At 42.9% G+C, this 27964-nt stretch overlaps 1 protein-coding gene across 1 annotated transcript; it reads left to right on the top strand.

Annotated features, from left to right (window-relative positions):
• Positions 1–3594: 3594 nt before the first annotated feature.
• CLDN1 (claudin 1) lies at positions 3595–27964 on the top strand. Its single transcript, XM_083174733.1, has 4 exons — positions 3595–3920; positions 23851–24015; positions 24961–25045; positions 26077–27964. Exons 1-4 carry the CDS (start codon positions 3698–3700, stop codon positions 26237–26239), a joined length of 636 nt encoding a protein of 211 aa, XP_083030859.1. The 5' UTR covers positions 3595–3697; the 3' UTR covers positions 26240–27964.

Here is a 27964-nt window from a genome sequence, read left to right as displayed (position 1 = left end):
TCACTATTCCTTGCATTAGGAGACTGTCAAAATCACTAGACAGCTCCTGCTTTCTAATTATTGAGTAACATCACTAACCCCATCCTCCCACAAACCAAAGTGGTGGAACCTCTTGACACTGCAGTTGCTTCTGGGTATGACAGCATAATTTGTGGCTTTGACTGCATAAGTCATTATTGCAGCTGTAGGCCAGAGGAAGATTCTATCGGCCTCTTGGAAATCTTTCCTGTAAGGTCTATGGCCAATCTGCCCCTGAACCCAACCATTAAAATGATGTATTGTATTATAGAATGGCAACATAGGATCCCCACAGATCAAAGCAGATGTGTGGCTGCTGGCAGCAGAGCCAAAAAGTACAGTATATAGCCCGACATTTCCTCACTTAAATGATATAGCATACCCTCCAACATGACCAGTATTTCACCCATGAAATAACGTGCACTAAAAGAACACAAAAATAAGCATTTACCAACCTGCAGCCTATTACAGTCCTCAGTTTTCCTTCTCCTCCAAATGAACATACCATATTATGTATACACATACAAAGCCTTTGCATGTGACTATATCATACCCTCCAACATGACCCATTCCATTAGGTACAAAATGCTCTGTTTCTGGACTTCCCTGCCAGTGGCAGTTACAGAGGTTGGACTCCAGCACAGTCCAAAATTCAAAGAGGGGGGGTCACATCAACTGTCAGTGAGTCCAGGTCAGTGATGTTTGAGGTGGCAGTAGGTGTGGCACTCCTTTTTGAATATTGGACAGTTGAATCCCTCCTTTAATGAGCTATGTTTAAAGACAGTCAAAAGAACAAAATATGAATTATTACATTTCAATTTCTCAAATGAAACAGCTATTAAAAGAAATGTTGTATTTTTTTTTTTTTGTCCCATTCTGACGTTCTTGAAAACATGTTAATACTTGCCTAGTCTGCTCTGGACTGGTTTCATGACAGCATGATACTCCTATCAGGATAGTTTTATTTTTGGGTCTTTGAATAGCCAGGAAATGATTCATGATTTCTACCAGCACTTACAGTCACATGAAGAGAAGATAGAGAAAAAAAACAATTACAATGAGGAGTATATCGGATTTGATTTTATTTTTGTCTTGTTTTGCAACAAAAAAAACCACATTAATGTTTTATTTTAATTTGACTGAATGTACCACCTTCAGTTGTGTGTACAGTAGGTCACTGACTGAAGAACTATACATAATTACATATATTCTGGCAATATTGTAATAGTTCTCGGTATGGATAAATGAGACGTTTCTGGTTCACTCTTAGCGAGCCAAATTCGGATCTGATGGTTGGGGTTTGTGCATGCGCAACACTGCGCATGTGCAAACCCAGACTGAAAACGACCCCTGCAATTTGCAATGTCCACGGGCCGTTCACAGAGGGAAGGGAGGGATGGGGGGGGGGTTTGATGGGGGTGGTGTCGGCAGTGGGCCATGAGAAAGATCAGCGTATCATGGACGTTCCCATGAAAACACTGGACATTCCCATGGGTATACGGACAGGACGAAGTCTACCGGGAGCTGGTGGCTGATGTTACATGGCGTCACCCACTCGCCCTGTCTTCGTCCCGGCACCTGCAAATATGTTAGTCTCCACTGACTTATATTTGCTAGGCAGGAGAAATCATTTGGGTACTTATGTATTAGCAGGGTGCCCATTATGGAGTTTGCGTAGTGGTGTATTGAGAATATTTGGAATACCAATACACCACTATGCTGGCTATGTAAACTACGTAACTTTCGCAAACTACGTAACTTACGTTAACTACGTAACTTAGGTAAACTACGTAACTTACGTAAACTACGTAATTTACATCGTTGGAGCTGTACTAATATCTAATGGTTCATATCCCCACTATCCATGTCATAACCCCAGTGTCCATGTGGGCGTGGAGTTAATTTTATAAAGTGTGGCGAGCGCAGCAAGACACCGAACTCGAAGCGTAGCGAGCGCAGCAAGCCCCGCGAGGGCTCCATGGCTTGCTGCGCTCGCCACACTTTATAAAATTAACTCCACGCCCACGTGGACACTGGGGTATGACGTGGATAGTGGGGATAATATACTGAACATCATAGGTAGAAAAAGCAAAATAGAGCATGGTGAAACTGCACGTTTGATGTCGCCATACATGGAGGGACAGAATTCGGTTTCACGGGCCATGCGCTTGGTGGCCTCCAGGCTGGCATGAACCTGGTGCATTTGCTGGGTGTAGGATGTCTGGAGGGCAGCCGGGATCACAAAGCGGTGACCCCGCATGATGATGTCATCAAACACGGTGAGCTCATCCCTCATGCAATAAAAAGGGCGCAGGCAGTGGTGCAGCTCCTTGGAAGAGGATGGTCAACCATTGAGGATGACTGCAGACAGAGACGCTGGGAGAGCTCGTCCGCAAGCGTGGCTCCACGCAGCTTCTCCAGCCGCTTGGTGGGGAGTACCTCTACAGCCATGACCTCGTAGTCGTCCTCTGTACTGCCCGCATCAGTAGATGATAGGAAGGCTCTGTTTGCCTGGGTGGTGCTGTGCTGTGCAGTTCCCAAATATGGGTGATCGGGGTGGATGAAAAGTATTCCAGAGTCAGGAGGTGTACAAGAAGCCTGCACTCCTCTACAAGCACTCGGGAAGCAGTGGACTTCAGAGAGGGCAGGGCAGCGGAAAAAGGGGGGGGGGCTGCAGCGAGTGAGTACCAAAAGGGCATTATGTATATAGGCTCTCCAGCTCGAAGGTTGGCTTGATCTTTTTTTTTTGGGGGGGGGTGAGGCTTTCTATTTTGTCAGTCCCGGGTCCCACAATTTCTAGTGGCACCCCTGACCAAGAGCCAATCAGCACTTAATTGGAATGACAAGTTGTTCTCTTCTGAACACGAACAGTGTGTAACAGCATCTTACAGTGATTAAAAACAATGACTAAAATTTGCAGGGTGTGTCTGGTTATTAATGATGTGAAAAGGAAATAATCCGTTATAGTTTACATACCTTTTAAAAGTGCTACACTGAAATACAGGCTATAATAGTGTATTTATCTTTGTACTATTTATTGTTTTGGTAGTTTATATCCTCTTAAATGTTATAACTCCAGGCTCCCCCAACCTAAGGCATAGTTGGAGTTAAATCCTTACTCATGTGGGTTTTTTAAAAGCAACAGAATAATAATTCTACTCAACCACTTGATATTTATGCAGCATAAACAGATGAAATGACTGCCTGATTCATCTATTTTTCCATGTTATTGTTCTAGCTGTTTTCACATTTCTATACTGTTCTTGTCTTTATGCGGATAGCACCTGGCTTTGTAAATATGCATTATGGATGAGAACCAAAACAATGGCTTTAGGGCTAAAATCAACTTAGCCACTAACCAGGGGCAGTCCAGGAAAAAAACATGTGGTGTCATAAGCAGTGGTGGGAGGTGTAGACAAAGAGTTGTGCAATGGGAGTGACTCCTGATTCTCTGTTTTTCTAGGGAATTCCTCTAGGAGGACATCTGAGAGTTTAAATAAAGCTGAAATACAAAATTGCTCATATAGTAGGTGTTAGACTGCCAAGCTACTCATCCACTCCTCTTCCAAACTTGTACAATAGGAGAGTGTTCTTCTTTTAGCAGCTGTTACCTGTTTTATATATAGTTATATATCTTGTTTACATTAGAACTACTTGTAAGCAATTCCAGTTGCAGAATATGGCCAATACAGGCTTACAGATTCTAGGATTTGCCTTGGCTTGCATAGGCTGGATTGGGTTCATAGTGGCAGTAGCTATTCCCCAATGGAAGATGTCCTCTTTTGCTGGAGACGCCATCATCACGGCACAAGTGACCTATGAAGGACTGTGGATGTCCTGTGTAATGCAGAGTACGGGACAGATGCAATGCAAATCCTATGATTCCTTGCTGAATTTGGGCAGTAAGTACCAGTTTACGGATGTTATTGTGATTTTGTTTTGTTAGAACTGATATATGTTTTATTATTAGCATATAGTTAAATGTAATTAATATGGAGCAGTTAAAAAATGTAAGGATGGATATCTGTAATGATATATATAGAGCTTCGGAGGGTCAGAGTTTGCCAAAGGTACGGGAAGCCGGGCAATCCCCGGCTTTCTTTAAAGCAGCAATCAACTTGGGTTCGCCATGTAAATTATTGCCGCTTTAAAAAAAAATAAAAAAACGAGATCGACTGGCATCCTGCACCACCAGCAAACTCCCACCCTATCACATATGCCCAAAACGGTTTATCTAGCCAGTTCGTTTTGTTTGATTGTTTGTGAAGTGAGTCATATGGAATCCAGATTATTGTATAAATAATCTAGATCCCGGATTAATCATGTGAGGCACAGGTAAAGTACTGTAGATGCTTCAGGGTGTTGATAGATGATTTGTTAAAGAAAGTAAGATAAAGGCAAACAATAGTCAATGTTGCTGAATCTATCATACCATTGTAATTCTGCATATAAAGAGTATAACGTGGCACAGTCTACTTCTCATGCACAGTGAAGACAGCGCACATACAAAACATGGAAAACATTGTCAAAATTGAGTAAGCCTTATCTAGAGCGGACTTTGGTTTTGAATAATTTTCACCCATTTACCCAGTACATATAAGAACAAGCCAGAGTCCTAGAGTATATTCACAGAGCAATGAAAAGAGTGGAGAAGTTGCCAATAGCAACCAATTATTAAGTGCATTTTATAAAATTATACATTAATTATACAAAATTAAGCAGCTGATTGGTTGCCATAGGCAACACATCTCCGCAGGCACACTTCCTCGGTATTTTCACAACTTCATGACTAGACCTGCTAGTGACCTCACAAGGTGTGGTTCAATCCCAGCAAGGAGCCATATGCTCCATAGCTGGTTTAATTTATGGTGGCCAAGGAATAAAAAAAACAGTACATATACACAAACAACAATTAAGAATCAGTACAGTATTGTTGCTTACATTATATCAGTAGTAGAACCATTTATAAATATGGGCCCTTATTCAGATCTGATCGCAGTACAAATTTGTTCTCAAAATGGTCAAAACCATGTGCACTGCAGGTGGGGCAGATGTAACATGTGCAGAAAGAGTTAAATTTTGGTGTGGTGTGTTGAAACTGAAATCTAAATTGCAGTGTAAAAATAATGCAGCCAGTATTTACCCTGCACAGAAACAAAATAACTCACACAAATCTAACTCTCTCTATACATGTTACATCTTTCCCACCTTTAGTGCAGCATGGTTTTGCCCATTTTGAGAACAAATATGTACTGCGATCAGATCTGAATAAGGGCCATAATACTTTTAAATTATTGTAGGCTATAATAGGATGGTCTTATACAGAGAGCCGAGCTGTAAACAATGTAAGTGAACAAATAGTGGAATAATGTATTACAATAACCTTAGGTAAGCCTAGAGTGTCTCATTAGGGAACAAAGGCTGTGTGTTACCCTTTTGTTTTGCTGGCTTTATGAGAGAGATAACACTGTTTAGTTGTTTTGCAAATGTAATAATTAATAAATGTCAGCAACTGTTACATTTACAGACAATGACCTACTTTATATGACAAAGGGGTCTTTTACTAAGCCTTTAAGAATGACACAATGGAGAGAGATAAGGTAACAGACAATCATCACCTAACTGCCAGGTCACAGGCTGCATCTAAATAATGTCAGGAGCTGTTTGATGGGTACTTTATCTTTTTCTACTTTATCTCTCTCCAATGCTTAGTAAATAGACACCATCATCTGTCTTTATCTGGAAACTGACATCAGGTACTAAATAAAATAGCTTCATGCATTGTGTGACAGTATTCATATAGTACAGTAAGTCCTACATTCATGACAGTGAATATAGTAATACTGTATGTAGCAGAAGTGCATTAGTGTTCAGGAAATACAGTGTATGAGCAAGTCCATTTCCTAATAGCGCAGTGAATAGCAATGATGTATTTACTCATAGGAACCAATCAAATGTTAGATTTGGGTAGTCATGTGGAAGGGGACATATCTTGGATTCTATTGTTTAATCATATAAATTATGATTATTAAACAAGTACATATCAAACAAGTGTGAAAAGAAATATAAGACAATTTCATACGAGAGGACAATTTTATATTTGAATCAATTGTGTAAAAAAAGAAAACATGTTGGTGGGGGTGATCATACTTTTTTATTACATACTGTATACTGTAGGGCCTTATTCTGGTTCATTCGCTCGGACGCGTGCACGCACCCTTGTGAATGACCCAAACCCTTCCTTGCGAATGGTTAGCCCGCACCACCCATTCACACTGCGAATTTGTTTGCAAGGCTTGCGAACGCATGTTTTACATGAACATCCATTCGCATGCCAGTGGGAACTTCCTCCATCATGATGAGAAAGGCGCATGCATATGTAAGGGTGGGCCAGACCACTCGTACATATTAGCAAAGAAATACAGAGAATTGGGCGGGCAGCTGACATCCGGCTACAGTATGTCAGCTGTCCGCCCGCTGCATGTGAGTCTTAACTGCATTAGCATATGTACGCCAAGCGTTTTAATGGGAACGCCCATGAAACGCAGGACATACACATATGGTAATGTCCCGGCCCAGCCACCCCCCACCGCTCTCCACCCACCGCTCGCAAGGCTGGGAGAGTGCACTCAGCGGCTGCTGCTAATGAACCAGAATAAGGGCCATAATGTACAGTATAAGAGATTTTTGTTACGATATAAAGTGGCATTATCATACCTCCCAACTGTCACGCTTACCGCGGGAACGTCCCGATATTCGGGGACGTTCCCACGTCCCGATATTCGGGGACGTTCCCGCGTCCCGCCCGGGCCGCCATTTTCCCGCGGTGGGGGGGACAGTTGGGAGCCCCCCCAGCTTGCCAAGAATAGACGCTGTGCGCATGCGCACAGCGTCTATTCAGCGCCGACGAGCGGTGAAAACGGGGGCCTGGCCGGAGTTCGCGTCACCCCGTTAGGCAACGCCCCCTTTTCGGGAGCGTCCCGACCTCCCAACTTCAAAAGTTGGGAGGTATGCATTATGAAAATAGTCCCCTATACCCTTATACATTTTAATCATTGTTTCCACAATGGTGAATTTCTGTATACTATTCAGCCAGGTAAAAAAAAACACAGCAGGGAAAAAGTGCCTAGATAAATGGACAGGATCTATCATGTTGAGGCTTTTGCTAAGCAGTCTAGGAATGAGCCATCATATTTTTTAATAAGAAACTTGCTAAACAAGAATTATTGCAGGAGACACAGAAGCTGTGGGCCAATTATACCTGCACATGGCAATAAAAGTGTCAGCCTAAAACATTCTCATGTGTATTATGCGTTTATAGAAACAGATATTAAACTTTATTACTGAGCTCTGTTCCGAAACAATTGTCAGGTGTCTTTTATCCATAAAATAAAGTTATTTGAGGCCTGAGACATGAAAGCTGGCTTTAGTCAGGATTGCTGATCCTTATTCACTAAGTGGCACAAACACTACAATAATGGTTGTTTCCCATCCTAATCTGTTTGAGGGAAAAACTGGGCAATACTGCACACGTCTCATCATATAGGTGTAGCTGAGCTGGAGACAAGATCAGACCCGTCAAAGCACTGAAAGCAGTCACCCTGGAGAACTGCATATTTTCTACAAAAGAGTTCTCCTCCCTAACACAAAATACAAGAATTAACAGAATACTGATTTCCCAGCAGAACATTCCACCAGGTATATAGCATGTTAACCTTTTCACTGCTAGATACAGTTAAATATATATATATCTACAGAAGTAGCAACTCTCATTAGAGCCGCTCCTGGCTATTCTATTGCCAATAGGTTCAGGTTCACTCATAAAAGTGTGTAAACCGTTAATAGGCTATTTCTGCACTTCTGTGCCGCTGCTCGCCATCTGCCTGAAGGGGGCGCGCACACGAAACGCTTGTGCGCCCTGTTCAGACAGAGCCGGTTGCCGCCCTCTGCCGCCTCCCCGCTGCTCCCCCGTAGCTGCCCGCACTCCGCACTAACCCTGCCTATCTCCCTGAAGCGGCGACGGGCAGAGAATCCGCTACCCACCACAAAAATGGAGAGTGATAAACCAGCAGCCAATTAGCTTCTAACTGCAATGTCACAGGTTAGGTTTGAAAAATGACAGGTAGGAGCAAAATGGTTGGTGGTCTATCAATCTCCATTTAATCACTTTTCTAGGCTTAGAATAACTCACCCAGGGTCTCAGTGATGACAGTAAGCTATCCACCATGCTGCCCATTACAGATGGGGCCGTTCTTATTGTGTCTGCCGGCGCGCCATCCGCTCGTATCTGGCAGATGGCAATCCGGCGGACGTGGACGTCCATTGCCGAGAATGGGGCACGTGAGCGTCCTGACATGTGCGCGCTCCATTTGGCAGATGGTGGATGGTGATTGGCACACCGGGAACCACTCAGATGAGAGTGGCTCCATCTGTATATTTATTTTTTATTTATTTTTACCTTTTCTGTGCATAATCTGGGCCATTTCAGGTTCACTCATAAAAGTGTGTGACCCGTTAATAGGCTATTTCTGCACTTCTGTACATGTGCGAACATCAGATTGCACATTTACAGTCTAAGGGCTTGTGGGGGCAGAATAGTGTTGCAGTGGCACAGTCTTGACCACTTGCATGGTGGGCTGCAGCAGTTGGGTGATGTCACACGCAGCCGTTGGGACTTGAAAGACAGCTTTGCATGTCAGCTGCACAGCCAGGGGGCTATCCTTAGGATGCAAGGACTTTACTATATATCGAAGCACTCGCATGATAGTGATGGGATTTTTAAAACATTGCAATTGCATTCCTGGGAGAGACCCAGCATGCGGGGCGGCCTTACCCTGTGCTAGTCAGCCTCCCACATGCTGCCGCCAGGAGCTGTAGTTTGGCGAGTATTTGAAAAACGACAACTCAACCAGGCCCTCTAGACGCTGCTAATGTCACTTTTCACAGTCTACATGGATAACATGGGCCTGTAGAAGTGTTTCTCCGTGTAGCTCTTCAGCTTATCTAGTAGTCTATAATGTGCTTTATTTGCTAGCAAAACATAAAGAAACGTACATATGGAGTCCTAAAATGACATTAAGGTCTGTGAAATCCATGACCATGCAGGAAAGACACAAAGCGTTTAGCAAACTACAGAGGCTGATGCATACACAGAGACTGGGAGACTTACTAAACTCAGGTAGTACACCTTGCGGTACTTGTTTCCTAGCACGGCCACAATCTTATGGATCGTGTACCTTTAAGTTAAGGTACACGATCCACACGATGGACCCGATTTCCTTTGAAATCAGGTCCATTTTGCCGGCTAGGACACAATATCGGGGGCATCGCGTCGGTCGGGACCATTAACATTGGTCCCGACGCGACCGACGCGATGCCCCCGATTTTTCCATAGACTTCAATGTTAAAAAATATTTTAACATTGAAATCGTGTCGGGAAAGGTAAAATATCGGGGGCATCTCGTCGGTCGGGACCATTAACATTGGTCCCGACGCGTGGCGAGCCACCGAGCCCGAAGCGTGGCGAGCGCAGCGAGCCCCGCGAGGGGACGCGTATAACTTCACAGGTATACGTGTCCCCTCGCGGGGCTCGCTGCGCTCGCCACGCTTTGGGCTCGGTGGCTCGCTGCGCTCGCCACACTATTCTATTCTCAACTCCACGCCGACGTGGATAGTAGGGGAATGAAAAGGTCGGAGGACGCGCACCGCCGCCCCTCGCGGGCTCGCTGCGCTCGCCACGCTTCGGGTTGGCGTCTATCGTGGGGTGGGGTTTACGCCGTTAAATTTGGGGGGGTTGGGAATATTTTACATTGAATCCAATGTAAAATCGGGTCCCAGGGACCCGATTTACATTTCATTCAATCAAAAAATCGGGTCGAAAATCGGTCGGTCGCGTCGATCGCATTGCATGCGACCAAATCGCATGCGATGCGATCGACCCGATTTTTCCGACACGACCACCCCGATGTAAATAGGTGTGGCCGTGCTAGGAAACAAGTACCGCACCTTGCTCCTGGGACAGTAGACCAGTTTCCTGGTTCCCCAGTGAAATGGGTAATTCAGATGGGGCAGGCCTCATCCTGGTTGGCGGATCGCCAGAACGTCCCCGCTGGCGATCCGCCAACAGCCTCGCCATCCATCAGACTGAAACGCGCGTGCGGGGCGACGGAAACCCTTTCCGTTTTTGCCTCAGGGAGACGGACAGGGTTAGGGGGGATGCGGGCAGGCGGCGGGGACCCCGGGTTACCGCCGACAAGTTGGCGGGGACCCGGGGGAGCGGATGGAAGCGCCGTCGGAAGGGGACGCGCGCGCCTCTCGTGCGCGTGCGTCCCCTCCTCGCCATCTATATGGCACTGGCGGGGGATGGCGGCTGGCGTCGCCATCGCCATCCCCTGCCAAGATGGGACCTGCCCCATCTGTATAAAGACATGATGACACCATTTGTGGTAAATCATGCCACCATAGCCATTGTTTTCTCTAGTCCATGGCACAATTAACTGTATGGCACAGTCAGAGCTGCAATTATGTTATTTTCAGTGCCACCGACAGGGCCGGCTCTACTATTAGGTAGCTAGGGGCTCAATAATCTGGGGAATGCCCTTGAGACTTTCACAAAATTAAGGATTACCATGAAAGAGGCATCCTTGTTGAACTTAATGCAAACGGCGGGTGTTGAACTGCCAACACGCCACCTCCACACTTTTAACGGAGATTCTGGCCTGAAGTTTTGCCTACGTGCTGAAAAACCTTGAACCAAGTCCTGCTTGTGGTATAATAGATGTTATATGTGTGGTACAGGAGATGCGATACGTGTGGAATAGAAGATGTTATATGTGTCGTATCTGAGATGTTATACAGTAAGTGTGGAATAGAAGATGCTATAAGTGTGGTATAGGAGATATTATTGGTGTGGTATAGGAGATGTTATACATGTGAGATAAGAGATGTTATACGTGTGGAATAGGAGATGTGGTATAAGTATGGAATAGGAGATGCCATATGTGTAAGGTATAATTGATACTATATGTGGTACAGAAGATGCTATATGTGTGGTATATAGAAGATGCTATACAGTACATGTGAGATATGAGATGCTACAGTATACGTGTGATGTGTGAGATGTTATATGTTTGGTACAGTAGATGTTAGAATTGTGAGTTAGGAGTTGCTATACGTGTGGTGCAGGAGATTTTGCTTGGAAAATAATTGATTTGATATAATCCAATAATTTCCTTTCCACTGTCTGCTTGGTTCCATCTGGGATTGCGGTGAGGGTTTCTGGATAACAGTCAGACATCAGTACTGTACTTAAAACTAATTACTGGCTCTAAAAGTGAACAATTTACTCACTTAGTAGCTGACTCCAAGGAAGGCATATGACCCCCTCTATATTTCTGTACATCTGCTAAATCCTATCACAACAAAGTTCTACGTCTTCAGACATAAAAGTAGATGTGATGGAAATGCATACAGCACTCCAAGATTTCTGGAACATTGACAGTGTAAATTTACACATGTGTATTCTGGTAATTGGTGAATGTTTACCTCTGCATCCAACCCTTATTTTCCAGTGTACATATAAGTGTGTTGTCTTGGAGAACTACCATAGACAACATAGCTCCCAACTGTCCAGATTGACACTTTCTGAAACGGGGGAAAGTTTTGAAGAGCACTCAATCACCGGAAGTTGCGGAGCATGACACGAGAGTGATGATATGATGATGTGACATGTAGCCATGCCCCTTCTAGGTAGGCCACACACCTTTTCAGGTGTGCATGGATTCCCTACTAATGAATGCACATTGATAGGAGGTGTGATAGAGATTCAAACTATTTAATATATGCTATTGAGGCTGATCTATTTGATTATTTGTCACAATTATTTTGGCTGCTAGTGCTAGAGCACTATTACATGTTGAGTATCCCTTATCCGAAATGCTTGGGACCAACCTGTATATAGAATAAAATAATAAAAACTGCATTAAAATGTTCAGCAAAGTTCTCACAGATAACAACTTGCCAGTTGCATGTATGTAACCTATATAAAAAAAATATTATTAATAATTTATTATTATTGAGGCGTGGTCACGGCGGCGTGCGTGAGTTGAGGGAGGTTCCTGCCCTCCGGCGTCCCCATGCAGGAGAGCTAACCCCCGAACCGTCCCCTCCTAGCTAAAATCTACCCGCCAAATGAGAAGCGCAATGCTGCCGGGGTAAGAAACAGCTCCCGGCGGGATGGAGTGTGATCGAGACGGCACCTACTGTTTTTGAGCTCAGACAGTGAGGGCGACGTGGCGGTTTCCCGTGTTCACCGGGGGTGAGAGTTCCGGGCGCACGGAGGTGACCTCACGCCTAAGCCTGAGATACGAAGGGCGCGAGGGAAGTGAGCAATTGGACCTGGCGATTGGACCTGGCGGATGCGCTGGAGGTGGCGCTGCGGGATAGTTCCGATGCTCCACGAGACTCTGGTGTGAGTGTCTAAGCTGAACGGAGGACTGACCTGTGAGGGAACCGGCGAGTGGTGAGCATGAGACCCGGCCTCTGTTGGCTGTGAGTCAACAGCACGTGTTATTGGGAGCGTTGGACTGTTTATATAAGAAAGGGAGGTGTTGGCGTGCAATAAGTGCAATAAGTCTGTATAAACTACTGCGGTTGCCTGTACAAGTCCACACACACACACGGACTGTATTCTTAGGTCTGAGAGGGGTCGTGGTGTGGAAGGGAGTTGATGTGTGAGGAAGCTGTACTTGTCCTAGTACTTGAACAGTGGCAGTGAAGACAACTTTTGGAGTGCCCTTAATTGTGAGCGGACTACAGCGGGGTCCACTGCCGGTCAAATTAGTGGGTGCAAGAGTGGTGTTGGAGCTGCACAGCCCTTTATGCCCTAAGTCTGCCCTGACTTTCCTTTCTGTTACCCATAGCATCTGAGGTGTACTTCTTTTGCTGGACTGCTAAGTTTAACTCCAGTTCACATCCTGCTCAGCCTGCTCTGTGTATGTGTGTGTGTGGTGAAGTCTAACAGGCAGGCCATTCCCTCTTGAAAACAGCAGTACATTTCCTTGGATTAGGATGGGGAAAGCAAGTCAGAACTCCACGGCAGCTAAATTGGAAAAATTTGCACGCTCCCAACCGCGCAATACTAGCAGCTCAAGGGATACTACCCCACTCAGCACTCCTACAAAAGAGAATAGGGGCGCTGAGGCACTGAAGGAAGTCACCCTGCAACAAGTATTAGATGCAGTTAATGCCAGTGAGGCCCGTTTGTCAGTTCAATTGGGCAAGGTCCAATCGGATATAACCCTGTTAAGAGAGGATGCTCAAAAAATACGCACCAGGGTGACCGAGGTCGAGGCCAGGGTTTCGGATATTGAAGATACTCTTCCCCCACTGCAAACCCAGGTCAAAATGCTCGAGAAAGCAGTAAAAGAGCTCCAAAGCAAAAGCGTTGATTTGGAAGGGCGGATGCGCCGCAATAATATTAGAATTGTGGGCTTGGAAGAGAGTGTGGAGGGACCCTCGCCAGAAAAGTTTGTGGAGGAGTGGGTAAAGCAAAATCTTGGGTCAGAGATCCTCTCGCCCTACTTTGCAGTAGAGAGGGCGCACCGCGTTCCATCCAAACCCCCGATACCTGGCGGTCAACCGCGAACACTTATTGCTAAAATTCTCCACTTTCGTGACCGGGATAACATCTTGAGAACTGCTAGAAATAAAGGGGACTTAATTCATAACGGGAATAAAATCTCCATATTTCCCGATTTTCCACTGGATGTACAAAGGGATAGAGCTCGGTTTCGCGATATAAAAGCAAGATTAAGGGAGCTTAACATCAAGTATTCGATGCTCTATCCAACGAGACTGAGAATAGTTACGAATGATGAGTCAAAGTTCTTTCTCAGCCCTGGCGAAGCTGCGGAGTGGCTGGACAGATACCACCCTGCGGGGCGGCAGCTTTCTGCATAAGGATTCTGGTTTCTTTGTAACTGTATTAGCTATAACGTTTGGCTAAATCATTTTTCATGTCCGGATATCACACTAGGCTAATACGAACTATGGAAGCCTTTAGCACTTATAAATGTGGTGTTCTTATTGCCTGCAAAAAAAAAGATTTCTCAATAGCGTTGTTTATCCGTACTGCTCTCTGTTTTTCTCCATCCTTGTTCTCTCTAGCCGCTTTTAAGCGTACTAGGGTTTAGAGAAACTGAGGTGGTTGTATAAGCAAGTGTTGTTTCTTATGTATAGCGCGCTGGAAGTTTGGTGGCAAGGTAATCCGTCCGAATTGAATGTGAGGGGAGGAGGGGGGGGGTCTCTGGTGGGGTAAACGGAGGGCAGGCACGCCATTGGGTTAGTGACCTTGAGTAATTTGCCTCTGGCGATTGAATTGAGTGGGTTCCGTTTTGTTTTTTTTCTGTGTATGGTAGCTGGAAGAGGGTGGGTATGGGTGTAGGTATACCTTACAGGGGAGGTTATACAGGGTGGGGGTGGGAGAGGGGTATATGTCGTGTTTTGTTTGTTGTGTTTACAAGTGCTTACTTTGTCTCTAAAGATGTAGATGCCAGGTTCGATGTTGGAGGGACTAACTCCGACTCTGAGGGAAATGTACTACCATCAGAACTATGATATCGATCCTGACATGGAATGTTAGGGGGATAAACGAGAGGATAAAGCGCTCCCTGGTATTAAGACACTGTAGGTCTTTGAAGGCCGATATAGTTTGTATGCAGGAGACTCACCTGGTTGGTGAGAAGGTGAAGGCGGTAGATAGATCATGGATAGGAGCGTCCTTTCACTCTTGTTTCTCCCCCTACTCCAGAGGGGTATCCGTGTTAATCAGGAAAAATGTTAAGTTTGAGACGTTGTCCTCAAAAATTGATCCATATGGTAGATACGTGTTTGTTGAGGGATGTATTGACATGACTAGATACTGTATCCTTGCTATATACATCCCTCCTCCTTTTTCGTTTGATGTGTTGAGGCTTGCGGTTGAATTTATAATAGAAAGACCCGATAGTTCAGTAATATGTCTCGGGGACTTCAATGTAGTCATGAATCCTAGTCAGGATAGGTGGAATTGTAAAGGGGGTTACACTCATACCAGCAGCAATTTTGCCAATTTCATCCGCGAAATAGGGTGGAGAGATGTTTGGAGGGAAAGATACCCCTCAGCCAAGCAATTCTCTTGTTATTCGGCAACGTTCCACACTTTTTCAAGAATCGACATGATTTTGGTCTCTGAGAATGTGTTGAGGGTTGTTGAATCGATTGAATATAAATCACAGGGCATTTCTGATCATACTCCGATTGTAATGCTGTTAGATACTAGACAACAGCGTGGGTTTACTTTTTGGAAATTACACCCGTCCTGGATCCCCCAATTGGGTGGTTGGGAAGACTTCGGTGAGCTGGTCGAAGAATTTTGTAGGTTTAATGAGGGAACGGCTCAAACTAACATAGTCTGGGATACCCTAAAGGCCTATTTGAGGGGTAACTTGATTAAAAAAGTTGCAGGGGTTAAAAAGAAAAACTGTGAAAAAGCATTAGATTTGGAAAAACTAACACTAGACAAAGAAAAAATATATATAGATGAAAAGACTGACTCTGCACGACAGGAATGGTTGATGGTAAAACAAAGGTGGGTAGAGCATCTACAGGTAATGGTCAATCAGAAGCTGCTGAGACAATCCCATCAGTTCTACCAAAATAGTGACAGGGCGGGTCGTTATATGGCCTATTTGATTAGGGCCGATAAGCCCTCTAATGTTATAGTTAAAATCATCTCAGAGTCAGGTCAATTATGTGTAACTCCAAGTGACATAACTCAAGCCTTTGGGGAGTTTTATCAACACTTATACCAAACAAGAGTTAATACCACGACGGATTCCCTGGTTAACTATTTTAAGGATATTAATCTTCCCACACTATCAGATGAGGAGAGGAGTGTATTGGATTCCCCCTTCACGTTAGAGGAGGTGATTGAGGTGATAAACTCACTACCGGTAAACAAGGCATCAGGGATAGATGGGCTCCCAGGGGAACTGTACAAAGCCCTGGTTGGCAGCCTTGCACCTAAATTATTACAGCTCTTCCAGGAAATGGAAAAGGGAGGCGCTATACCTAACTCCATGTCAGAAGCTATTATTACGCTAATTTTAAAGAGTGGTAAGAATCCCTCCCGGGTGGATTCTTATCGGCCAATCTCCCTGATGACGGTAGATGCCAAGATTTATGCTAAAGTGTTGGCAAATAGGCTCAACAGGGTGATTGGCACTATTATCCACCCGGATCAGAATGGCTTCATGCTGGGGAAGTCCACGGCTAATAATCTTCGTCGGGTATATACATATCTACAAATGGCAGATATGGTCGGTCATGAAGTGGGGGTAGCATCGTTTGATGCAAATAAGGCCTTTGATTGTGTAGAGTGGCCTTATTTAAAACAAGCTCTATCGGCCTTTGGTATGAGTAGTAAATTTATTGATAGAGTGTTTCTTTTATATAGCCACCCAACTGCACGTATATTAGTTAATGGGTATGTTTCAGAGTCATTTTCGTTATCTCGTGGTACGCGACAGGGCTGCCCATTATCGCCCCTTCTTTTTGCAGTGGCTATGGAACCGCTGGCCTGTAAATTAAGGCAAGGAATTGGGACGGTGGGCATCGGTCATAATATTATTTCCCTCTATGCCGATGATCTCCTAGTTGGACTGGTGGATTATGTTATAAAACTCCCTGAAATAATGGCGATTATTGGTGAATTTGGCCTCTATTCAGGTCTTCAAATGAATTATAGTAAATCTCATTTATTGGTGCTCGGACCAGCTGGAAGAGACGGGGCTTTGTCTAGTCTAGGAATTCCCTTAGCGGAAAAAATTAAATATCTGGGGATTACGATCTCTAGAAATTCTAGAGATTATATAATAGATAATGTTGATCCACTCCTGGAGGAAATAAAAAATAAGTTTAAAAGCTGGCAGAGACTCCCACTTACATTACTAGGGCGTGCCAATTTGGTTAAAATGTCTGTCTTGCCTAAATTGCTCTATTTTTTTACACATTCCCCCATCTATATTGGCGACAGTATTTTTAGAAGGCTTGATTCAATGGTCTCCACATTTATTTGGCGCAATAAGGCCCCTAGAATTAAAATGCTCACGTTGTGCAGACCTAACACTAAGGGTGGGATAGCTCTGCCGAATTTCAAGCTTTATTATCATGCGGCCCAAATGTGTCATCTTGCTGGCTGGGTTATTAAAAATGAGAATACTGAGGACCTGTTAGAATTTATAGAAAAGGCTGTCCCAGGGGCAACTCCACTTCAGGCCCTCTTGATGAGAACCACTTCAAAGCGCCTCCCCCCATTATTGAAACAAGCCAGGAACATCTGGAAAGGGGTAGAGAAAAAGTCCCAATTTGAGGGGATGGATCCAGAATGTCATATTTTCCAGCTCCCCCAACTCCAGAACTTGAAAATCCAACAGGGAAGTAGGATATGGGCTCACCATGGGATCACTAGGTTGGGTCAGATTCTTGCGGATAATAATTTAAAATCCTTCTCCCAGCTACAGCTAGAATTTGGGGTTCCACAAGGAATGTTTTTTAGATACCTACAGCTGAGAAGCGCTATTCAGTCTGAATATCGCAAAGTGCCCTTTCAAATAGTAGAATCCCCTGTGAAAAAGTTTCTTGGTAAGTTACCACGTGGTAAACGGTTATCGAGATGTTATAGATTCCTGATGGACCTTACCTCAATAGACAACCTGGAGGATTTAAGGGTTAAATGGAGTAAAGACATCCCTGAAGTAAATGAGGTTAATTGGGTAAAAGCCATGAAAGTTTTGGTCATGGCCACTAAGTCACTTAGGATCCAACAAATTCAGTTGAATATCTTTCACAGGATATACTATACACCAGACCGAATTAGTAAGTTTTCAGATGGATCAGGTAATAGGTGTCCCAAATGTAAGATAACGGGGGGCAATTTTTGGCACTTGATATGGGATTGTCAAGCCTTACGGTACTTCTGGCAGGGCGTGGGGAGGACCCTATCTGAACTTGGGATACCAAGATCATGTATTCACCCTAGTGGACTTCTGTTGGGTATATGGCCTACAAACGCATTGAAGCAAGAGGACAGTCGTCTAGCGATTAATCTATGCTCAATTGCCAAAGCAGTTATTGCTAAATCTTGGATGTCACAAAAGGGACCTGATATACAGGCATGGTACAGCATGGTTAATAAAATGATTGAGCATGAGAAATATATTTATGTTACGGGAAATACGGTGGAAAAATTTTACGGGATATGGGGGAAATGGATTCACTCTCAATATAACACAACACTGTAATCCTCTAGTCATATTCTAGAATTTAGGTTTGAAAATGAAAGGCACATGCACGTGGTATTCACTGAATATAGGTTTAGTAACTTACTTTGCAATATAATTAAAGGCCTCTTATAGAAATAGTTAGAAGTTTGTTCTGATGGCCCCTACACTTTAATTTTCTTTTTTTTTTTTTCTTCTTTATGTGTTTCTCTTTTATTAGTTCGCTGCTATTCTGGTTGTCACAAAAAATCTAGTATTGGTGTTCGTTTATAGATATGGACCATGCTTGGCCACTGACGAGTTTGAGGTGTTCAATGCGAAAGCAGGATTAATTATGTGTCTTTTATCAGTTTGCTGCTATTCTGATTGTCACAAAAAATCTAGTATTGGTGTTCGTTTACAGATATGAACCATGCTTGGCCACGGACGAGTTTGAGGTGTTCAATGCGAAAGTAGGATTAATTATGTGCCAGATATCGATCTATTCCCTACGAGATTAGGTATAATAGCTGCTGTGAGTCGATGAGTTAGGACCATCTTAAATGAAACTTGTATGCTGGCCTCTGCACTTGGGAACGTATTGTAAGCACTTTTTGTATATGTATTTTATGTATTGTAATGATTGATGATTGATGAATGTTGATTGGCTATTGTCTTTATATGTATTGGGTACTGTCGCTGTATGTAATGTCCGCCTTTGTTTTTTTATATATGAAAATTCAATAAAGAATGAATAATTTATTATTATTATTATTATTATTATTATTATTATTATTATTTATAATAATCATCATCATCACCATTATGTTATGGCTATAACAGTGGTTTCCAAACTTTTTAACGGCACTCTAGAGCATCAGAATTTTTTTCACGGCACCCCTAGTCCAAAAGTTTCTTATTCTGTAAATCGATTTGTATGTCATACATGGGTTTATTTATGGGTGAGGGACAGGCTTAGCTTCTGTTTGTCCACATATTTTACGATTGGTAGCCCACCAGCAATGTTTTTGCCTTTTACAATGACCATAAATAATTTCAATTGCCTCTAGACCACTAATCCAAGGCACCCCTGCAAGTGTCACGAGGCACACAGTTTGGGAACCACTGGGCTATAACATTTATAATTAACTTTTTAGGGACTGTAGTACACCGACAACTACAGTATAGAATTTAATAATATCTAATTGTATTTAGTCATAAATTATATGTACTTTCAACTCCCTAAACGATCATCCTATACCTAGATCTGAACAGATTTTATGTTTTCTTGGGATAAAATAATGTTTCATATCTATACATGATTTGTTGCACTATTTATGAAATGATAATCGCATGAATAGTGCTTTCAAGTGATTCAAAAAAGAATGAATTATCCATTTTCCCCCGTAATGTTGGAGAATTGTAATATAACCTACTAGTAAGCTATACAGACTACTTCTCATACGTTAATGCATGCATGAAAAGTATACACATATACGTTCAAATGTACCACGTACCAGATTAATGCATGTAAAAGATTTCAGGAACTTTTCCCCATTTTTTTATATGCATATTTAATAAATGATCCCCAAGTGATGTGCCATAAGATCTCCATTAGCTACAGTAAGGGACAAAGTGATGGGCCTGATTCATGGTTGATCACAAATGCTAAATATTTCTCAAATGGACAAAAGAATGTTGCATTGCAGGTGGGGCAGATTTAATATGTGTAGAATGAGTTAGATTTGGGTGGGGTGTTTAATACTCAAATCTAAATTGCAGTGTAAAAATAAAGCAGCCAGTATTTACCCCGCACAGAAATAAAATAACTCACCCAAATGTAACTCTCTCTGCACATGTAACATTTACCCCCAGGTAGATTGTGCAACATGGTTTTGTTCATTGATGTTGCATTGAACTCTGAAATATATCTGGTACTTTTGTGCCCAAAAAAAATACGATACAAGTAATAGTCTTTGAATTAAATTAATCAATTAAATTTATTTTTTCAAATTTTGGGGTAAATAATTAAGAAAATGTATACGGTAGTAATAATTTAGCAGTTTCGTATAAAATGTTATTTAATAGCTCATAAGTGCCAACTAGTTTTGCTGTCTTTTCCAAATCTATCAAAATGTTTCTCTTTCAGTTGTAGCCAGTGGTCATGATACTTATAAATGAGAGCTACAACTTTTTTTTTTGTCTTTAAAGAAAATATAACCCATTGTAAAGTCTGAAAAGAATGTCTTTAGATACAGTATATACCTGAATGAAATGATTGATAATTCCAGGAGTAGGTTTGTGTTATACTTTGGAGCAGAACATTTGGATGAACTTACAAAGAAAACACATAGTCAGGTTTAAGCTTGCTTATAATTTAAACATGTTGCTACTTTTCAAGTCAGGACTTGGCTGAGAATTCAAAACAGGAACATTTTCAAAGATGTTATGACATGGTCACCGAATCTGGGATGAAACATACTGTAACAACAGCAGCTAGCTACTATAATAATAAGGGGAACCGCCAAACATAATAAAGAGTACAAATCAGGTCCAATGACCACCAAGCTCAATGCATAATTGGGACTGCAGCCTTACTATAAGCAGTGCTATGGACATGTAAGAGGCAAAATGCGGAATCAAGACTTTTACACAATGCTTACCCAATTCATACAATGATTTTATTGTAAGTAGGCAGAATGCCTTTGCATGTAACACATCTACAAATCAATGAATTTCACATCTTTTGGATAATATTTTATATCTCTATGTACGCTGGCATATGGACTGTACAGATACACATTTTGCTTGTATCAAGAGTATAGAGGCAGAGGGTGAGGAAATAGGTGCTCTCTATAGCCACTAGGAGCGTGTTCATGGAAATACATATCATGCAGACTGGCATGTACCTGTAAGTGTATATGCACGTGTTCAGGGGCACATTTTTTGCAGATGTTATAGGGCAGAAGCAACTACACGCTGTAGTAAAATACATATGCTGCCACGCCCACTGCAGTGGTGTTAATATCTCAAGATGCATACTGTACATCTCTGCATATGTTTGGAAATAAGCTGTGGACTTTATGCCTACTATACTTGCAACCCTGCACCAGTCTTAGTGTTCAACTCCAGCCCCACTAAATCTGTAACAGATCATTCTCTTAGCACATGGGCCAGATCATTTTTGATCATTCAGCACTTCTGACATCTATCTGTCTTGAAGCCACTAATTGGATTCTGCTGAAGCAGAATCAGGGACGTATCAATCCCTGAGTTGCCCACAATGCACATCATGCACCCATGTTTATTCACCTCCCCAGATGTAGTGGCGGACAGGGTCGGATTTCCCACTAGGCATGTGAGGCACGTGCCTATGGGCGGCACCTGCTGGCGGCGGCACGGTATCCCCCTTCTCATTCGGGAGGGGGGTTGCGCGAATCGTGGGAGGGCGTGATAGCGGAGGGGCCGCTAAATGCGGGACGGGGGGGTCTGGAATCATGGGAGGGGGTCACAGGTGGGGGGGGTGAGCTGCTGCTCCATATCACAGCACCAGCTGAAGTGGCAGCAGTGACATCTCCAGCACTGGGGAGGAGGAGAGGACAGGGTGCCTCTTCCAGTCCTGCGACTGTGACAGCTATTCATCAGCAGGTACGGGGGGGGGGGCACAATGTTGTGCCTATGGGCGGCCTGTCACTTAAATCCGTCCCTGGTGTCGGTGCTGCACAAATCTTTGGGTAAAGCTGCAGCTTTTTTCCAGCAATGTGTGCATGCTCTGTAGCCAAGTCAGTGGAATTATGGCATGGGTGCCATGTGCCCGTAGACATGTGCGGAGTATAATCTGGTTCCAAGTCTATTCACCTGCACCGGCCGTTAGGGAGAATGTCCCTCTTCTCTGTATGCACCCCATACATGTCCCTCTTCTCTTTATGCATCCCTGAGCAGAATGATCTATTACTTTGGATTAGAAATGGTACAGATATTTGTTAAAATGACAAGTTTATTGCCATTCTGCAGACTTGAGTAGACATCTATTTATTTATTGCGTTGATCTTATGATGTATAGAATGGATTCAGCTAATACAAAGTATAAAAGGAACTACAACAGGATGTGTGATCTACAGATACCATGTGACATGTAAAACAGGAATGATGTATCATCATCATGTGTGCAAGCTCCGGGTGTTACATTTTCAAGGATGATGCTGTTTGCCTATTAAACTTTGAACAAATATTGGGCCAAATATTTTCTACTACTTACTATTTTTTAATATGCAGGGCTTTTATTTGAAGGTAAAAACAAAAACGAAGTGGAGGATTTAAAAATGGATGCTTAGGGGACAATGTAATTGCCACATGTGTGTTTGTGTGCATTTAGCAGGGTACTTGTTTCCTAGCATGGCGCCCACGATATTCAGTCGCATGGCATTGTATTCAATTTAAAATTGTATACCATTGTATATGGCATACAATGGCATACAATGCAATGCGATGCGATTTTAAATTGTATAAGCACCTTAATGTTTTTTTTTAATGTTAATTGGTCCCCCTATACGATTTTTAATTGTATAAGCACCTTAATAGGTGCTTACAATGTTAAATGCACCCCCACGCCACCGCCACTATCAACGCCAACCCAAAGCGTGGCGAGCGCAGCGAGCCCGCGCAGGGCGGCGGTACGCGTACTCCGACCTTTTCATACCCCCACTATCCACGTCGGCGTGGAGTTGATTTTATATAGTGTGGCGAGCACACCGAGCCCAAAGCGTGGCGAGCGCAGCGAGCCCCGCGAGGGGACATGGATTACTTCACATGTATTCCGCGTCCCCTCGCGGGGCTTGCTGCGCTTGCCATGCTTCGGGCTCGGTGGCTTGCTGCGCTCGCCGTACTATATAAAATCAACTCCATGCCGACGTGGATAGTGGGGGTATGAAAAGGTCGGAGGGTGCGTACCTTTAGCAGAAATGAATCCTTGTACATATACAGGGCTGCCACTAGGAATTTTGGGGCCCGGGACTGATTAACAGTCAGGGCCCCTCTGGGACCACCCATCTCAGCAGGTCCCGAAGCACAGGCTTCTTCAATGCAGGATGCTGGCGGCCAACTAAAATGCAGCACAGGCTGGTGAGCCAATCAGAGCTTGTGTACCGGCAGCCACTCTGATTGGCTAACGGTACACAAGCTCTGTTTGGATCAAAAGCCTGTGCAGCATTTTAATTGGCCACCGGTGTCCTGCATTGAAGACGCCTGTGCTGCGCAGGTGGGCAAAATGAGCTGCTCTGGCCCTTCCAGAGGCCAGGGCCCAGGACACCTGTACTCACAACAACCCCCTGTCAGCAGCCATGTACATATATAAATACAAACTTTGACCCAGGAAAGATTTAATCTATCCTTACAATTGCTGATTTGTCTGTGTAATTGTATAGAATGTTCCCAATTCTTATCAGCTGGAAAATGTACAGAATTTTGTCATGAATTTTATGTAACCAAATAAGAATGTAATTTCCTAACAACTAACCTTTGTTCTTTTATTCAGGCACTTTACAGGCCACAAGGGCACTCATGATCTGTGGGATTCTTCTGGGCTTCTTTGCAACTTGTATTGCTGCTGTGGGGATGAAATGCTTAACTTGCCTTCAAGATGATGAGGTGAAGAAGGCCAAGGTTGGAATCGTAGGTGGTGTTCTCTTCATTATTGCTGGTAAGAATAATTATTTTGTAGGATCTATGCATAGATAGATGGTTAAACAGTAGAAGAGGTTCATGCATACAGTTTATGTTGGTCTTACAATGACAAGTATAAAAAGGGATGGCCTGGCCTGGCTCTCAGGGGCTTGAGGGGGGGGGGGCACCTCCTCCTCTAGGGATCCACTTGAATTACACATTGGCCCTCATTTTAATCGTCACGTTGGCCAGTCCCAATGTTAGGCAACTGCGTATGCGCACAAACTTGTATGCACATGTGCAGCCGCTTTGTGCGAATAGGCACGGGGAATTGCTTATTCGCTGGCCGCTCGCACCTAGCAGTGCGGGCACGGGGTATCACCCATGAAAACGTCTTGCCTTTCATCAGTGTCCCGATGAAAATGCTGAGCGTTCCCATGCTAATGCGCCCGTGATGTTGCGAGCATTAATGAAATCATTTGATGGTCCTTATTTTGCATATTGTACCTTATATTGCACAGGATTATGGTGTATGCTGTAAAACGCTTTGACGTTATTAATCTGGTACATTATTATGCATGCACTAGTAGTATTTAATATATGTCAAGGGGCCCAGCCCATGCACTCTCTAATGGTTAGAAAAAAACAATGTGGCATCTGACCACACCAACTTTGAAGACTGGCCATATATGGGCCCCCCAACTGCATTTCCCTGGTGGCCCCTTCATGCCCTAGACCGATACAGGGTAAGGTATGGCTGAATTATATGTGGAGTTATACAGTTGTATGATGTTTAAAAGTAGGAAACTCATTTATGAAAGGGTCAGAACTATTTTACATATAGCCAAAGAGCAATATGCAGTAAAACTAACAAAGATTTAAAGAAATGAATAACTATTTGGTTGATGGTGAATAAAGGTCAGAGATGTTTGACTAATTATTTTGCATTGTCACATGTACTGGAATGTATTTTCTCTTTTAGGTCTCTGTGTTCTTATTGCAACAGCTTGGTATGGAAATAAAATTGCCAAGGATTTCTACAATGTATTTACACCAAGCAACTCCAAGTAAGTTTGTATGTGTATTAGTATTAGGAATATTACGCATAGGAAATAAAGTATGTGCAGCCTATGCTTTTTGAACTAGCTAACATTTTGTATTTATGTTTTACAGCGTTCTGTTTTGGATTAAATTAGACTCAATTCTGAATAGATGCCAATATTATAATTCCACAAAAAAGAAGTACTTTTGTATCTAGAAAGTAATCATGTATAAAGATTATATATATATATATATATATATATATATATATATATATATTTAAATATTAACTAGCTTCGGATTGCATTGCACTCAAATGGCATGCAAATCGCATGCCATTTGCATGCAATGCGATCTGGTTCAAAACGCACCAAAATAGTGTACCGTGTATGGACACCTTAATGTGATCCTGGTCCGGTGGGAGATGCGTGGTCCAACTGAGCCAAGATTAGAACTGAGCAGTGACACTGGACGTGGGGAGAGGAGAAGGAGAGGGGGATGAGGGGAGGAGAGGTGGAGGCTACTTAGGACCAACCCGGAAACAGCTGCTGCTGTATTCTCCAATCTCCAGAGCCCGAGCATCCCCAGTAGATGTGTTTCACCCCCCTCTGTATCTGACCCTGAGTAACTCCAGGATAGGGGTAAAGGAGGAGGATCGGGGAATAGAGGGAGGAGAGGGGGAGGCTTCACCTCAGCAGAGGAGAGGTGTTTTATAGCCTAAAGGGGGGGCATTGGTCCCTTCGCCCCCCACTGTATTCGTCCCTGGGCTGAGCAGGATGTATTATCATACATGTGACTAGGCACTGGAACTCACACTGTCATCGCTACAAACCCCTAACCATCCCATTCTAAAAATCAGAAACCATTCCTAAATACAAAAGGAGTTCTGCATGTTTTTATCTGGGTAGAAGTACTGAGAGTTTATAAGGCTATGACAGAACGCCATACAAAGTGGAGGATAGATAATGAAGATACAGTAGGGAGGATAACTTTCAAACCTTATATTTGGAGGATAGAACACTGATGAAAAAAACAAAACATTTTGTTTCTCTTCCAGGTATGAGTTTGGTCCAGCTTTATTTATTGGTTGGGCTGGTGCTGCATTGGCAATTTTAGGAGGGGCTGTGCTGTGCTGTTCCTGTCCCAGAAGAGAAACATCTTACCCACCACCCAGAGCCTACAACAAAAATGCACCTTCAACAGGAAAGGACTACGTGTAATTCAAAAACAGGAAATGACGGGCTGTGTATTCCATCAGACTTGCCAATCTCCTTTCCCACTGACATCATGATAACACATCCACTTGGAAAATGAACTGCTCATTGATAGCAACTCAATATATTGGTTTAATAATGGTGTCACAGAACTATCTAAGCGAGAGGATAACTAGAGGGCAATATTCAATATATAAACTGATTTGTGGTTGAACATTTGAACTTTAGTCTTACAGTAGTGAGATAATGCAGCCTTTCTAGATCACATACTCCCCCAGAATCTATATTGATATTATACCAAGATAATGCTTATTAGACAAAATGAGCTTAGAAGCCACGTTACGGAGGTACATTACATCACGTTGCACATCCTGCTTAAGCCATTAAAGTGTATTTCTACATTAATTGTATGCACAGTATCAGTAATTACTGGCCAATACACAAATTTATAAGTACTGTATTAAGCACATTTTACATATTAGAATTTCAAAGGTTACTTTTTGCATAATAAGGTATTACGGGACACACAGCTCATTCTTCATAGTTAAAAGGAGCTAAGTAACTATTTATTGCATTTAATGAAATGCTATGTAAACCAGCAACATTAATTTGTGGACTGTAGCCAAGAAAACATGCAGTACTGAGAACTATGTTCTAAGAGTCTCAAATCAAAAAGGGAGACAATTCCGGAGGGGGTGGAGGGTGTTGTTTGTAATTTAATTACATTTTGTGTGGAGTTTGGTATAAGGTATGACCTTGTAAAACAGTAAAGTACATTTATCAAGAGTTGGCCCCAATTAAATTTTCTTTTCATTTTTTTCCCCCAGAAGCCATCACATTTGTCAGGGGAACCTTTGAGCTTTAAGTCATTATTTAGCAGTTGTTTCTGTAAAACAAAGCAGTCTTTCAGTAGTACAGTATATGACTGCTCAGATAATTCTAGGATATTTTGTTCATGTTTTTGGTAGAAGAAATGTTCCTTTATTTAAAGTACTGTACATTCTTTTCTTGCACACCAGATTTTCTTTGTGACAATCTAAGGTAGCAAGGGAAATTAAGGGCGATTCAGGTTGGTTTGCAATAGCAAACTCCTTATTGAATGGACAAAATCATGCTGCATTGCAGGTGGGGCTGATGTAACATCATGTTACACCCAAATGTAACTCTCTATGCACATGTTACATCTGCCCCATCTGCATTGCATATGGGTTTGACAATTAAAGAAGGTTTTTGCTTTTGCAAACCAACCTGAATTAGGCTCATTGTGTGCAAGCCTTTTTCAATGTCTGTCCTTATTTTCCTGGAAGAGGGTTGACACTCTCACCTGGCATTTTACTTGCTGATAAAATAGCAGACTGGTGTTAATACTGTTTGCCAAGGATCACTGATGAACGAATGAAACAAGAGGCTTCCCAGATGTTGGTGAACTACAACTCTAATCATTCAGCATCTTCGTAGGACAGAGTACAAAATCTGACGAAACACAGGTTTTTTGTTTCACCAGTAGAGTTTAATCATTTCAAAGACATCACTGTCATTATAATAATACATTATGTTATTTCGTTTTCTTTTTTTTTTTTTTTTTTTTTTTTTTTTTAGAATGTATTAGGAATTTATAATGTCTGGTTCAATTTGATAATTTGCAACCTTTTTACAAGGCAGAATGAACAAGCTATTCAAATTTCAGTTGGGGTTTGAACGCAGTCATGTTACCATACTGAACCAGATTTT

This window comes from Crinia signifera, chromosome 3 (genome assembly GCF_055691185.1).
Source record: "Crinia signifera chromosome 3, ASM5569118v1, whole genome shotgun sequence".
In the NCBI taxonomy this organism is placed as follows: Eukaryota; Metazoa; Chordata; class Amphibia; order Anura; family Myobatrachidae; genus Crinia; species Crinia signifera.
The sequence above is the reverse complement of the archived record's forward strand: the minus strand, read 5'-3'. Positions and strand labels throughout refer to the sequence as shown.